The following is a 14,464-nucleotide window of genomic DNA, read 5'->3' on the forward strand; positions in this document are numbered from 1 at the left end:
GTCTAAATTGTGGGAAAATAGATGCATCTTTCATCTGTATTAATTGGATAAGGTTTAAATTAAGTCTTCATAAAATTTTTTCATATTACTAATGAAGATGGTAATAAGCAGTTTAAGTTGTTTCTTGCTTCCATAGCCTGTTTCTTTTCTGAAAGGAAAGGTAATAGTTCTTGAATAGGAAAAGAGGGAATGACTCTGGCAAAGCATGAATCATTTCTGCTGGGAGAGAGCATGTGCTTACATTGTTTTCCTCTGTGTCCTCCTACCACAAAACCAGATGTGTTTATCATCCCTGTATGCACACAAGTGGTGCATCTGTTTGTTCATCACACCATTGCTCTTTAGTGCTGTTGGCTGATTGGATTTGCCAGACTGAAGCCTCTTGAGCTTATGCAGCTCAAGCACAGTGGAGGCCCAACTCCACATTGTCTAGCTCTTCAGTCTATCCATAAGGTGAATAAATTTGCTATCCATAACAGATGTGCTTAGGGTCAAGCAGCGAGTAGGAAAATAATCTGGATGAAGGTGTGCAAAGACAGTGTTTACCTTAAGGCAGAAAAGTTTCTGTGGTACTGCAGAGACCCCTGACTGCAGCTGTTGCTGAAGCAAGACCAGAGCAAGAACCTGTCATCCAGGCCCTTTCCCTGTTCTTTCAGTGCCCTTTTGAATCATTTTTTTCTGTGGTGCTTCTTTGCCTTTGAAGAAACCTCTGTTTCAATGCATCGGTGCGTTTCAGATGAATGCTGCTGCTGTATCTGGTAATTGTCCTGTTTGGCCCAAGCCTTGTACTGCGTTAGGCAGCTGAACAAAGCAATGTCACCGTGTTTCACTTTGGCACTGTATTGATTATCAGCCAGTTCAGAAGAGTTAAATCCACTGTGTGAGCCCCCTCTGTTGTAGCTAATGGCATAATTCATAGCATCTGGAGGTGCTTACTGGACTGGTCCTAAGAATAGCTGAAACTTTCTCTGCTTAATTACATGCAGGTGAAATAGGTAGGCCTGATGTTTGTAGAGTGTAATTCCACATTCTTACAATAAAAGCTTGCATGATTTATACTTACTCAGACAGGGAAGGTAAAAGGTTGAGGTTCACAAATCCACTGAATTAGAAAATCTATGAGGCTAACATCTTGATTAAAATTCCATACTGTAAACTTTTAAAAATGTGGTTTAATGTTGATCTGGGCATTATAAAAGGGGAAAATTGCTATATATGTTCACCCTCTTCATGTTAGCACTAGTGTTGAATCATATTCTTGACTGTATTACATTAAGTACTGCATTAACTCACTTAGCTTTCAATTTGTCTTTAAAAGCAAACAAAACTTAACCTCTTAGATGAATGGTTCTGAACTTGTAGAAGCTGCTAAACCCCAGTGCTGGGTTTCCTGCACTAAATTGCCCCTATCAGACCAAAATTTCATTTTTAAAGGAATGATAGTAGTGGTTTGGCCGAGTAAATTCCATTTAAAGTCTTTTAGACTGACAAACTTTTCTTTAATCTGCTTAAATTCCTTAGTTTATTATGTTACATAATGTTGGAACTTCACTGAGTGCGTGTAGTCCGTAAGCACATGAGGGGTGAGCTGTGTTAGCTCTGAGGGGGGCTGGGGATGCTCTCAGTTGTTCAGATCACTAAAAGGAAAAGATGCTTTGTTTGAGAGGATATTTAGTTTGAGTGTGAAATTTAATATCATATGTGCAGTGCCCATAATGAATGATTTTTTTTGTCTGAGTTTGGGGCAAGGGGAAGCAGGCTTTTAGGTTAAACTCAATCTGTGGTATTTGTAATCCCTGATGGGATCTGCCATGCCTCCAACTTGGCTGTTTGGATTGTGGTGTGATAGGAGTGATGTTAATTGGGTCTTACAAGTTTCCTGGCTAGGTGAGTAGGCTGCTTTACAACTCTGAAGGCTGCAGTGTCTGAGTTCTGAAATCACCTCACCATTGCTGGGAACCCTGTGTGAGTGCAGTGGTGCTCAGTCAGGGAACTGGATCCCAATTTCCCTTCCGGTCCCCCAATTTTTGTGCATTTTACTTTTCTCACTTGGAGCCTTACTTCGCACTTTGAGCAGCCTTGTATTCTGGCGTAACTGAGTATAATTAGATAAATTCAGCATTTTGCTTAAGTATTTCTTTAAGTCATTATTTTTTTCAACTAATAGCACTAAATAAAAAGCCAAATTAAATCACAGGTTCTTGCAGCTTATAAACAAAACTTACAAGGATACTGTGGCACAATTTAGAATATGAGCATAAATATCTAGGCCAATAAATAGATCAACTTTCATGGTAGACTACACCAGAAAACTGCATGCTTAAATCTGGAACAGTCTGGCTAGTGGGAGATGAAAGCCTATTACATCATGATGCTGTTTAGCATCTGATGTGAAATGAGTTGATGGCAGTTCCCTTCCCTTCCTGGGCACCTACATCTGAAAAATTGAAATAATCTTTGAAGATACAGCAGAGACAAAGCACTGAACAATTGTCATTTCAAGCTGTAGCCATATTGCTTGTATTGCTGTCAGCTTGTATTGATTTTTAACTGGGTCTCTGGCATTGCAAATAGAGTTTCACCTTATTTGACTACAAGAATTGCAGCAGTAATTCTTTCTCTGCTGAAAGGAATGGTTATTATAGTTTAGTGTCTAATTACATGGCAGAATGTTAGAGGCTGTTTGCTTGTTCTCATTCATATCCAGTATTCCAGGTTTTTTTTCTGATTCCTAGCTATAGATGATGACATAAACGTTGCCTTTTTAACATATAAAAGTACAGTCAGATTTCCAGGAAAATGAGGGATACCTGCAGAGCTACAGAAAGGGAAGAGCATCTTTGGTTCCAAAGTCAGTTTCATCAGAGATTTGATTTTGCCCATGAAGCTGTCAGGAATTTTCTTGAGATTTGATTGTTTCCACATAATACATAAATAGAAATGTTTTTGTTCACTACTTGTTTTTTAACCTGGTGCAAGAACAAAAATGACAACTCTCTTGATTTACTTCAAATACATAACTTAAAAATCTTCAGTGGGTTTGGACCTGATGTATTTTCCGAGACACTAGAATTCCAAAATTTAATGTATTGCTACACCTTTTAATTTCTTGTTTGAACAGGGAGAAATTCTTTCCCACTACACTTTGGGTTTTAACTTTTAGTGCATTAGCAAACCTCAAGCACATAACATCCTGGAGAATACTGTATTGTTTTCCTCCTGTCAGCACCACTTTGTACCAGTGAAGCAACATTTCTACTCAGCTGCAAGTTACTTGAAAGCAAAGGTTATCTGCAAACATTGGAGTGTTCCCTGAATGCTCAGTGCAATTCAAGACAGAAAAGTCAGAGTCAAATGTCAAGAGATTTACGTTACAGAAAGATTAATAGTTTGTTAAACAAACACAGCATTTTTTCTTGCTATTTTTCACTTTATGCATAGTAGAAGATGCAGGGTTCAGGACTGATGGGATATTTTTTAATCTATACAACCAGTTGACATTTCTAATCATTTACAGTAGACACTGCACATATCTCCAACTTAAATTGTCACAGGTGAAGGTATTAAAAGTAATGAGGTGCACAAAGTGAAAATTCAGTTTGCAGGGAGGGACACCCTTCACATCTGTGTGGTTGGATGTGATGTCAGCCAGGTGATGGTTTGTTCTCAGTGTGACTGTGAGCTGCTCAGCACCAGGCTTTTGTCAGTTCTTACAAAGTCCTTCCTTAAGCCTCCCTTTTAGCTTCACTGAATGGAGTCTCTCCAAATAATGAATTTGTACCATGGTTGGATTTTGTTGTTGCTGACACTCAACTGTGACCTTTTTGGGGACAGGTTAGTGTCTGAGACATGAACACATTGTGCTGTTTGTAGTGCTTCTGATCTGAAGCTCAACTATGAGTTACCATCAGTGAAGGCATTTGTTTTTCAGCCAGTCTCACTAACCTACAGGAAACATAAGTCAAAGAAGTGAAGTAAGGACCCATGAAGCTCTCAAGGGAGAAGTGCAGCCCATCTAACCTGCCCCATCTCCGTCAACTGGCTAGATACAGGGAAGGAACAAAAAGGCCACATGTTGCTCCATGCTTGGGTTCTGCTACTTCAGTGTTTTACTCCTGGATTAGATGCTGATACTCCAGGAAATTCCAGAATCTCCTCATGAGGACCACTGTACCAGCCACATGTTTCATATATCTGGTAGAGGGACCTTAACAGTCAAGAAATCCTGCGTGCCAGTCTTATCTTAAAGCAGCATCTCTTGTGCCATCATAGGCAGAAGTTGCAGGATGGGACAGGAAGCAAGCCAGATAACCAGTCTGATTATCCTGATAAATTCCCTCTCTTCCTAAGCCTGTGACTTCAGGGAGCAGCCCATCTTGTGGTGGTAACAGGTGCTGAGAAAGCAGTAGGATGGGCTCAGAGCTCCTGGTGGTTTCGGGCTTCCTCTGCTCCTCACCGTGTGCCAGCTGCTGCAGCTGCACCTCTTCAGAGCAGCTGGATCTTCACTCCCACTCAAAGCTGAGGGGTGGACTTGGAGGATGATGGGGGGCTTGGGGGAGAAGCATGAGAACTGCTGTTCCCATTATACACTAGGTTTTCATGCACATAAATGTCTTATTTTTTCCCTTGACTACTGTAGCAAATGCTCTAGTTTTGTTAGTAAAACAAAAACAACCTTTTTATTGCTTCTTATATTTGGAAAGTGATGTATTACGGGTTTCTGAGCTGAAGGTTTAGTAAAGAGTACAGACATTAGCTTCCTTTCAAGCTGCTCTGGGCCTTTCTTGTTTGCTTTGTATGGCAAGGGTCTAGAGAGATTTCTTTTATTTCCTTCCCCGCCATTGTTTTTGGTACAAAGTTGGGGTTTTTTTCTTAATATTCAGACATTTTATCGCCTCACTTCTTTTAAAACTCTGAGGTTCTTTTTTTTTTCCTTTTTTTCCATCACACAAAAGAATACTTTTAGCTGATTGAGTTCTATCCATTGCCAACTGTGGACTCTTTTGTCTTGCTAGTCCAGCATCCTTTATAAAATGAGGACCATTGAGCAAGTACTCGCAGGCTCCCCACTGAGCACAATTGTGCTTGGAAGGTGTGGTACTGTACCAGTGTAACATGGAAAGCTGCAGTTCAGAGGGCCTGAATGCATTGCAATTTCTACCTTTTGCTTTGTGAAAGGAGCGGGATTGTGCTGTGAGATAATAAATCCACCTATTTTTAGTTTGGTGAGGTTGTGACAAGTGGGTGAACAAAGAACCAGTTGAATGCACTTGCTGTTGTGTTGAAACTGGCTAAAAGTTCCCATTCAAGTGGTTTCAGCACAGTACAGCTAACAGGCAATTTTCCATTTATGTACACAAACCTTCTAGAAAGACAGCTGTGTGGTTGGATTAATTTCTAGCAGTAAATTGAATAAAAGATATTTTGAAGGGGGACTCGGGAATTCCTTTCTGAAACACTGAAAGCAGAACTTTCAAAGCTTCTCTTTATTTAGTCCCTTTCCTTCCCAGTACCTACTATAAGTTTAAAGAACTGAAAATATTGTCCCCTATATGGAGATAGAACACATCTTGTTGTGTTTTCCAAAGGAATGAGATAGACTTAGGATTAAAATATACTTAAACATTTTTTACTTTAAAAATATACTGGTTTGCTCTTAAGTAAACATGAGAGAAATTTGTACCTGTTAGTCATAGAAAGAAACTCAAATGTTTCTACTTGAATAAGCTGTGAGCTATACAGAAGCATTTTGAAAAGAGGAATGTATATTTTACCACAGCTGTTTTCATAGGGGAGTGAAAATTGAAAGTAGAAATCTTTTTGATCATTCAGGGTTATTTATCTTGTTGGTGTTAGTCACATGCAAAATTGGATATGGGCTTTAACCATGGCTAGCAAAGACTTTGAATTCCTCCTGACAGAACTATTACCAATGGTAACTTTTTTTCTGAGAGCTGATCTTTGAATGCAGGCCTTGAAGTTACATAAATCAGCTTCTAAATGAGGGCTTGTTTGTCTGTTCAAAGAAACTAGATTATCCCTTATAGATCTTTCTGGCCGGAAATGTATAATTTGTTAACTAATCATCTAATGTGTGTTGTAAGATATGAAAGCTGTTTGAGCAGGAGAAGAGCAAAACAAACCTCTGATCAGTAGAGAAATGTGTTGCATTGATGTGTTAAATGTGGTGCAGGCTCAGGGAACGCTGCTGCAGTGCCTTCCCTGTGGAGGGGGGTACCAGTGATGGGGACCACCATCCCATCCCATCCCAGTGCTTCTGATCACCTCAGCCTGCCTGTGCTGTGACTGAGCTCCAAAGCTTGGGTGCTCTGCTTTTAACTTTACCTGAGCTTTCCCTCCAGTGAGCTTTCTGTGTACATTTGATGTAGGTGTGTCCAAGGAACTGTGTGACCTTGCAGCATGGCAGTGGGGTTGTCTGCAGGGTGTTCCATATGTAAGGAATCAGGCTAGTCACCTCCCCCTAGTGAGGTTTCCTCTTTTAACCAGCTGTATACAGACAAGCCTAATTCAAATTTCTTCTGAATTTGTGAAGTTTTGTTTAAAAAATACCCAAAGATACTGGTAAGCCCCTTATGTGGGTGCTGATGTGCATTGGTGAAGTAGGAACCATTACCCTGTGCTCTGGAAGAGCATCTGGAATACAGCATACTAGGAATGTTGCAATATTCCCATTTCAAATAAATATAAAATACTTAAGAAATGACAAATTGGGGGAGGAAGCTGGAAATGGGTGTGAAAGTTGGTCTTGTTCCCTGTGGATCTCCTTGTAATACAATGATTGCCGTGTGTGAGACTGGAGTCACTTAACCAGTGAGAGACTGAAAATGAGCATTATTCTGTCTTGCACCACCTCTGAGAGGAGCCCTGGCTATTTCACCTTCCTCTCACTGGGTGCTTCAATGAGGCACAATTTGGAAGTTTCTCACTTGTTAAAATCTAAGTTCTGCTCTCTGTATATTTGTTTTTTATTTTCTTAAATGCTGTCTTTGGATTCTAGCCAAGGATCCCTTACAGCTCCATGAGGAGCTTGGGCATTTTTCCTTTCTCTGTGGGACAGAGGTAGCACATTTACTGAGTGTTTCTTTTCTTTTGCCTTTGTATAAATAAAGATGAGTGCCCCTCTGGTTTTAATATCCTTTGAATTTAAATAGAATTGCTCCTGAGCTCTTGTTCAGACAGTACCCAACTGAAAGACAAACTAAGCTGACTCTGGAGCAAGATGCTCCCAGTAGAAGCTTGGGTTTCTTCTGTTTGAGATTACCCAAATGTGCCAGTTGTCCTGACGGTCTCACTGAGGTGATGCCTGAGGGCTCATTGTCTGCAGGGGAAATTAATTGTTGACCAGGCTGCAGTGCAGCTGTCTGACCTAAATGCTGGTGTTACCAAATGCTCTGCACTGGATTTGCCAGAAACCCAGTACAGCAAACTGGGTGGGTGTCTCTGCTTCCTCATGTAGTTGACCAAAGGTAGGTTTTGGAACTTCCTGCACAAAAAAGGAGACTGTTTTTCTCACAAATGGGAATCAGTATAGCCAAAATATCTGTGCAAAACCTGACTGTTGTAGGTAAATACCATTCTTCCTCTTTCTTCATGCCTCTCATTTCCAGGATTACTTTAAACACGTGGCACTCTTGAGTACATACACTCAAACCATTCAACAATGTAAGGAATTTGTTCTGTTCCTCCTGTCCAGTCATGGTTAATATAGTCATGGTTTTATCTTTTTTTTTTTTTTTAATTGCAGACTTTAAAAAATTCCAAAAGTCTTTGCTCCCTTGACTATGAAGATGATGATGATGACACACAAATGAAGACAATTGTGTCATCCCCATGTGACTCAAATGATCTTATGAACATCATCACCCCTGGCTCCAGCCCGATGAAAGAGCAGCTGGATGAAGGGAGGCACCACGGCTCATGCCAACGTAGCTTCAAAACAAGGGATTATAAGAAAGCAGCCGCAGTGTGTGAAAGCGACGAGGACACGAGTGATTGTGAGAGCACTGAGGAAGGAATCTTCCCTCTAGACTGTGGCGACTTGGACCTAGAGCAGATCGAAAACAACTGAGACTCCAAGTTGTGTGCTAGAATCAGAATTGTTCTAAATTAAAGTGATAGAGGATTACCTTTGCCATGCATAATCCATGTCCCTGAATCTCTGTATTGCCTATCTTTGGGCCTGTGTTAGAAGAAATGTTTCAGGTGGGGAAAAACGTGAACCATTGTTACCTGTTTAGTCTATTGGTCAATACGTGGATGACAACAACAACAGCAACAACACCAACAAAAAGTAGGAGGTTAAATGTTATTTTGAACATTAAGGAATAATTTTGATTAAAAATTTCCTAACAAATATTTTGCATTTTTATGGCTTTTACAGTTCTGGAGAAAAAGCATCTCTATTTTGAAATGAATTTTCAGAAGGGCATTCTATAAAACTAAATCTGTCTACAGTGATTCTGGTGCGGGTCTATGTTGCTTTTGTTAAAGAGCTTAATGTGAAAATTGAATTGCATAATAAAATTGGTAATAAACCTTCAGATAGAACTCTTAAATATCTGGTTGACAACTGGTCCAAAATACTTAACTGCCATCTTTGACAGTGTCTGGTTAAAAAACAACTTCATAACATGTACAAATGTTCTTTTCATACATTCAGGACTTTTTGATCAAAATATGGTAGTGACCTTAAAGGTTAACATTTTTCATTATTTTACTACTTGAATTGTTTTCTAGCCTGAGGCAATGCTAATTTAGGTGGGCTAAAACTGCAAGTAGCTGCCCACCTACTTGGTCATTACGTTTTCTGTGGTTCAAAAGAATGTACAACAAGAGCACTTGAACTTTTAGACAGGGACTTTGTAATGATCAATTCCCCAGGAGGTGATCCCTTCAGCAATACTAGAAGGAAAATAGTCCTTGAATTAAATAAAACGACATTTTGCTTTGCACTTGTGTCTATTTATGGATTTTACTGGTGAAAAATGTGCAGTCTGTGGCAGATTCAGTAATGTGGTACTTATGTGTGGAATTGGGTGGAGGGGAAGGGCAGATTTCTGGTCATCTGAAACAAAAGTGACATCAGGTTTGTCTGGAGAGCTGTGGAATAACTCATGCTGGATCCCAAAAGTGTCTCAATGATTACATACACTGGAATCATCTCAAATGTCGGATTGCACTTATTGCAGACTATTGCAACACATACTTATTTTTTTTAGTTCAGCTACAAAAAGAAATTTCCTCAACAAAGGGGGCAGCTGATCTCAAAATGGTGTTAAAGGGGATAGGAAATGGGAAACTTAGATTATGGTGTTTGAGTGCATTATGTTAGTGTTCTTAAATGAGCCAACTCCTACTGGAACTTGTGCCATAAAATCAAAGTACAGCAACCTATTTTAAGTCAGCTGAGATGGAATATGGTTAAAATATGAAAAAAATCCCTTTAGAGATACGTCAAAGGCTGTGGCAAGGTGTGATACAGGATCCAGCCATGTGGTTAGGGTCAGCCTTGGATCATAAAGGGAATTGGCCCTTAATTACTGAACAAGTGCACATAACCCAGAATCTAAACAACATTTTAAAATTCAGGGTATTCAGTAAAATGCTCTCAACTTTTTTCTTACTTTTATGGCTCCTACTGCAAGTGGCAGTGATCTCTGCTGTTGGTACTGGTGTGTGTGTGCGTACTAAGGTGCAAGAACACTGCAGAGTCTTGCTGGGTTCTTGATATGTCACTGCACAGTGTGTGGGAGAAGTGAAGCCGCTCACTGTTGATGAAAATCATTCTCCTTTTTCTGGATGAGTAAATAAAGGAGTTGCTGTTGGAGCAAAGACTTGAGTTCCTTCAGAAGCTCCTGCTGGGAATGTCTCACCCCACAGATGCCTGGTCTGGGGCAGCACGGAGCATACAGGTGCTGGCACATACAGCCATTTGGAATAATCTCGTGATGGAGGATCTTGGTGCTTCCTCAAGAAATAGTGAGTGAGGTGCAGCCAGTTCCCCTCCTGGGTGGATGGGACAAGTGCTCCAGTGTGGTGATGAGATGCTGTGGATAATGAACAGTGCAGCTCACTCTGGACTGCAGCTGCTGGCTGCAGAACTGCATTTCCTCTCTGTGTGTTCTTAACTGAGCAGCAGAGGTAAGTAAAAGTGAATCAGCTTTAATGCAGGATTGTAGCAAAGGCCAATGGTGCAACTGGGATCACTTAAAAGCTAATTTACCTATTTGAAAGCACTAGTTAAAAGTGTAATGGCATGGAATGAGAGAGCTAATGTGGCAATCCATTTAGCTCTTCCTCCCCCAAGGAAGACAAGCTCCTGGAAGAAGTAAAAGAAGAAAATGCCTCAGAGCTTAAGATGTGCATTGTCAATGAAAAAATAACAAGAGCTGAACCTATTAATAAGATGGTGATAAAGCAAAGGCAAGGATAGACAACCAGATATTTGTTCTAGCTCTGAAATATGGCCTGCCTGTGGTGTTAATGAATTGCTTTTGTAGGTGTGCTGTTTTCAGTCAACAAACCAACATTCCTACCCTGAGGATCAGGGTAGGAGGGGGTTTCCCAAGGGAAGTTACAGATACATTTGTTCGTGGTAACATAGGACTCAGTCTCCTGCTAAGCCAGCTGTTAAAACTCTAAATAGGCCTTTCATGGAAACAAACAGAAAAGAGTGGGTTTGGATACTGAAGAATGAATTTCATGACAGTAGGAAGTAGTAATTATCTAGTTTAGGCTTGTGTTAGTCGGTGACAGGAAAATAAGCAGTTGAACAGCTGTGCAGTGACACAAATGAAGAAATCTGCTGGAAGGAATCTGTGCACTTTGTCTGCAGATTCCAATGTAATCCCCCATGAGAATCAACAGCAGAAGGAATTATTGGTTAAAACTTCCTTCAGATGGGACAGGCTTGGACTTTGCATCCACCCCATGAGATCTGAAGTCCCGCTCTAAAAGAAAATCACAGATTATGAGCATGGCACTGTTGCACTTGCTTATAGGATGGTCTAGTGGCTGTTGGGCAAACAGAGGATGGTTTGCAAGAAGGGAAAGTCTGGTTTCAGAGACTGAATTGGGCTTGGAAGTAGCTGAGTGGGCTGTAAGCAGCTCTGCTCTGGGAGTGGTTTCCTTCCATCTTGCACCCAGTGTCAGAACGGAAGGCCGTGTTGCGTGGGGCTGAGGGAGTTGCTCTAGGTCACTTATCTTTCATTTTTATTACAACCTGGATAACAAAGTAGTATGCACGTTAAATCTACAGTCAACAGGAAGCTGGACAGATGTGGAAGATAAGATAGCATTAAAATTCAAAATAGTCTTGGCGACTTGTAGAAATGGTTGCAGTAGGGAGGAGATGGTGGGGAAAGACAAGATCCTTTTTGAGCAAGGCACTAAATTTAGGTAGGGTAAAACAACTGCACAAATTCAGAGTCATGCCAGCTAGTGAGCACTGTTTCAGATAAAAGATCTGTCAGCTTGTCCTGCTGGTGGTAGAAAAGCTTCAGGCTGGGGTTCACAAATGGTGGTGCATTTGGTGAGATTCAAGATAATCCTGTGCTTTAGAGGTGCAACTTGAGACACTGCACACAGGGCATTAAAGTGCAGTGGAGAGTTGCATGACTGATATCTTGAAAATGTGGGAAAAGGCATTTGTGAGGATGCAGTGGAAGAACTGAGCTTGAAATCATATGGTAAATAGAGCTTAAACTGTAACTAGGATGAGTGAGTGGTAGTTTCTTCTAAGGCCAAATAATAAAAAACGGGTAGGGAGTCACTGAACAGATGTGTGGGGAGCCAGTAGTAGCCATTCCACAAATGGAGATCTGTTAAGAGCAAGCATCTGTCAGGAGCAATAGCTGTGTTTTAGCTTGCTTTGGGCCAGGGGACACGGCTGGCTGACTTTCCACAGTCCTTTCCTGTCCCATTTTCCTCTGAATCTGTGCAGCTTTCATCTGCAAGCAAGCCTAGAGGTTTCAAGGTAAATAACTGCTGGAGGAAGAGAAGCTGGGAATAAGGTGGCAAGGAGAGCACTCTGGAGTAGAAAGGAAGGAGCTCCCATGCTCCTTCCTTTCCATGTTCACCTGGGATCTGTGGATCCTGCTCAGAGCTGACATTGTTTGAATACAGGCCCCTGTGGTGTAACTTTGGCTAAATCATCTCTCAGAAAAATATAAATACATATTTGTGTGTATGCAGGTCTATTCTGAGGGGTGGTGCCTAGTGAATTTACCTTTGCTTTCAAATCGCAGGTGGAGTTGCTGCTTACCTGTTGGTGTAAAGACGGCCTCTGCAGTTCCTCTGAAAACACACAGGTTTGTTAGAGAGCCTTCCGTGGAGGTCAGCAGATGCCAGAATGATTTTTCTCAATCTGTTCACTGTGTTTATTTTGCAAATGAGGCATTGTTTGTTGTTTAAAGTACCCGAGTCTAGATCTGTGCTCTCACAGCAGGGCTCATCCTTTCATTAGGAATCATCCAGTGCTGCTCAGCAAATCACCCGGGATGTTTCCTTCGAGGTCTTGCCATTAGAAGAGGTGACACAGCTGTGCTGGTGGCATGTGTTGCACATGCTCACCTTACAAAGGACCTGGTCCAGGAGCTGCAGGCTGACACTTCCACCACATCTCTGCACCTTTTCATCACCATTATAAAGGGACAAGCATCAAATAGTCAGGGTCTGGGGCCCTGCTTGCTGTGTCTGCTCGCCCTTGGACCCCTTGGTGGAGCTTGTTAGTTGTTTAAAGGACACAAAATGCAGTTTCAGTGAAGTGTTGCTGCCATATGCTGAGCAGCCCGTTCTGGTGTGTTTTCAAAGTGAGTTTGGGCATCAGTTGTTTTGGAGTTTGTGTGTAGTTAACATCATCCAACTTGCTGCTCCCACCACCATCTGGTTATCACAATAGTCACTGGCATGCTGAAATGCTGGATAGGGAAAATGAGGCTGCTTTTACTATCTACAGCTTCTTGGACCCATCAGCAATACTGCTTTTATGGCTTTTTGCAGTTGTAAAATGCCTTTGAGATCTACGCTATGAGTGCTTTGAGCCAGAGAAGTATGGCATAAACTCCATGGAAACAAGTTTAAAACTTCCTTAGAGCAGCATTTCATTTCTTACTCTTTAAAACCCAAACTGTAAGTTTAAATGTTTCGCAATGCCTCAGTTTGGGCAAAGAGCTGTGGTCTCCTGATTCAGGTAAGCTTGTGTGATGTGAGTGGTGATGTGAATGGGAAGTGAGGGCTATTCTGTAGAGTACTCAAAATTTGTGTCCCACTTTCCCAAACAGACTTGGCTGAACTCTCCCTGCAGCAGTGTGGAGTGAGGATGTACTCCCAGAGCACTCAGGTATGGGCTGGGATGATGTTCAGCTGCCCCAGCACTGTATTTTTTTCCTTTGCTCTTCATCTTACAGCTGCTCTGTGTCAGGTGAGGGTTTGGGACACTGTCTGAACAGGTTTCTGAAGTGTCAGAGTTCATGGCCATGTGGGTACAGCAAGGGTCAGTGCTGTAGCCCTTGCCTGTGATTTTGCTGCATGACGCTGCTTCATCCTTCCAAAGCTCTTTCCATGCACTGAGATGTGTTCCCATGGAAAATGGAGCACGTTGTTATATGAATGGACAATCTTGCATGATGCAGAAAGGTGCATGAGAGCAAACTGTGAATCTGCAGGCAGCCTTGCCTCTGCTGTTTGCTAATTCTGAGGGACTTTTCAACGTCCATCTACCTCTAGCACAGTTCTGAAAACATTGTGATATAAATCCTCTACTGAAGCAAGACAGGAAAATACGCTAATTGTCCAGATTTGTTCACCAGCATTGTCATGACTTTTTAAAGTCCTGTGAGGAGCAGCTGAGGGAGCTGGAAAGAAAAAGCCTGGAGAAAAAGAGGCTGAAGAGAGACCTTGTCACTCCACAACTCCCTGAAAGGAGGTTGGAGCCAGGTGGGACCACCCTCTTCTCACAGACAACCAGTGACAGGATGAGAGTGCAGAACCTCAAGCTGCTCCAGGGGAGTTTCAGTTTAGACATCAGGAAGAATTTCTTCATAAAAAGAGTTGTTAAGCCTTGGAAAAGACTGCCCAGGGAGGTGGTGGAGTCACTGTCCCTGGAGGTGTCCAAGAAGTGACTGAACGTGGCACTCAGTGCCATGGTCCAGTTGACAAGGTGGTGGTTGGTCAGAAGGTTGGACTCAATGACCTCGGAGGTTTTTTCCAACCCCAATGACTCTGTGTCATTCTGTGTGGCCCACATCAGAGTCAGTCTTATGCAAGCAAACAGCCTGTGATTACTTCATTTATAGTCTGATAGAATGGATCCACCAAAGAGGAAATACATGTTTTGCAGATGTCTTCATAGCTTTTTACTTGCCAAGAAAGCAATGTCCATGCCTAGGGCTCATAGGATTTACTCTGGAATTTAGTCTGGCTGTTACAAGATGATCTAGTTCTG

General features: G+C 41.7%; 1 protein-coding gene across 2 annotated transcripts in view; it reads left to right on the forward strand.

Moving 5' to 3' along the window:
- FAM53A (family with sequence similarity 53 member A) overlaps positions 1–8,972 on the forward strand; it is a 72,037-nt gene extending 63,065 nt beyond the window's left edge. For both annotated transcript variants that reach the window (XM_069014646.1, XM_069014647.1), the window contains exon 5: positions 7,766–8,972. In XM_069014646.1, coding sequence (XP_068870747.1) covers positions 7,766–8,089 — 324 coding nt within the window. In that variant the 3' untranslated portion in view covers positions 8,090–8,972. The remainder of the gene's footprint in view (positions 1–7,765) is intronic.
- Positions 8,973–14,464: the final 5,492 nt, after the last annotated feature.

The sequence above is a fragment of the Aphelocoma coerulescens genome, chromosome 4 (genome assembly GCF_041296385.1).
Source record: "Aphelocoma coerulescens isolate FSJ_1873_10779 chromosome 4, UR_Acoe_1.0, whole genome shotgun sequence".
NCBI lineage: Eukaryota > Metazoa > Chordata > Aves > Passeriformes > Corvidae > Aphelocoma > Aphelocoma coerulescens.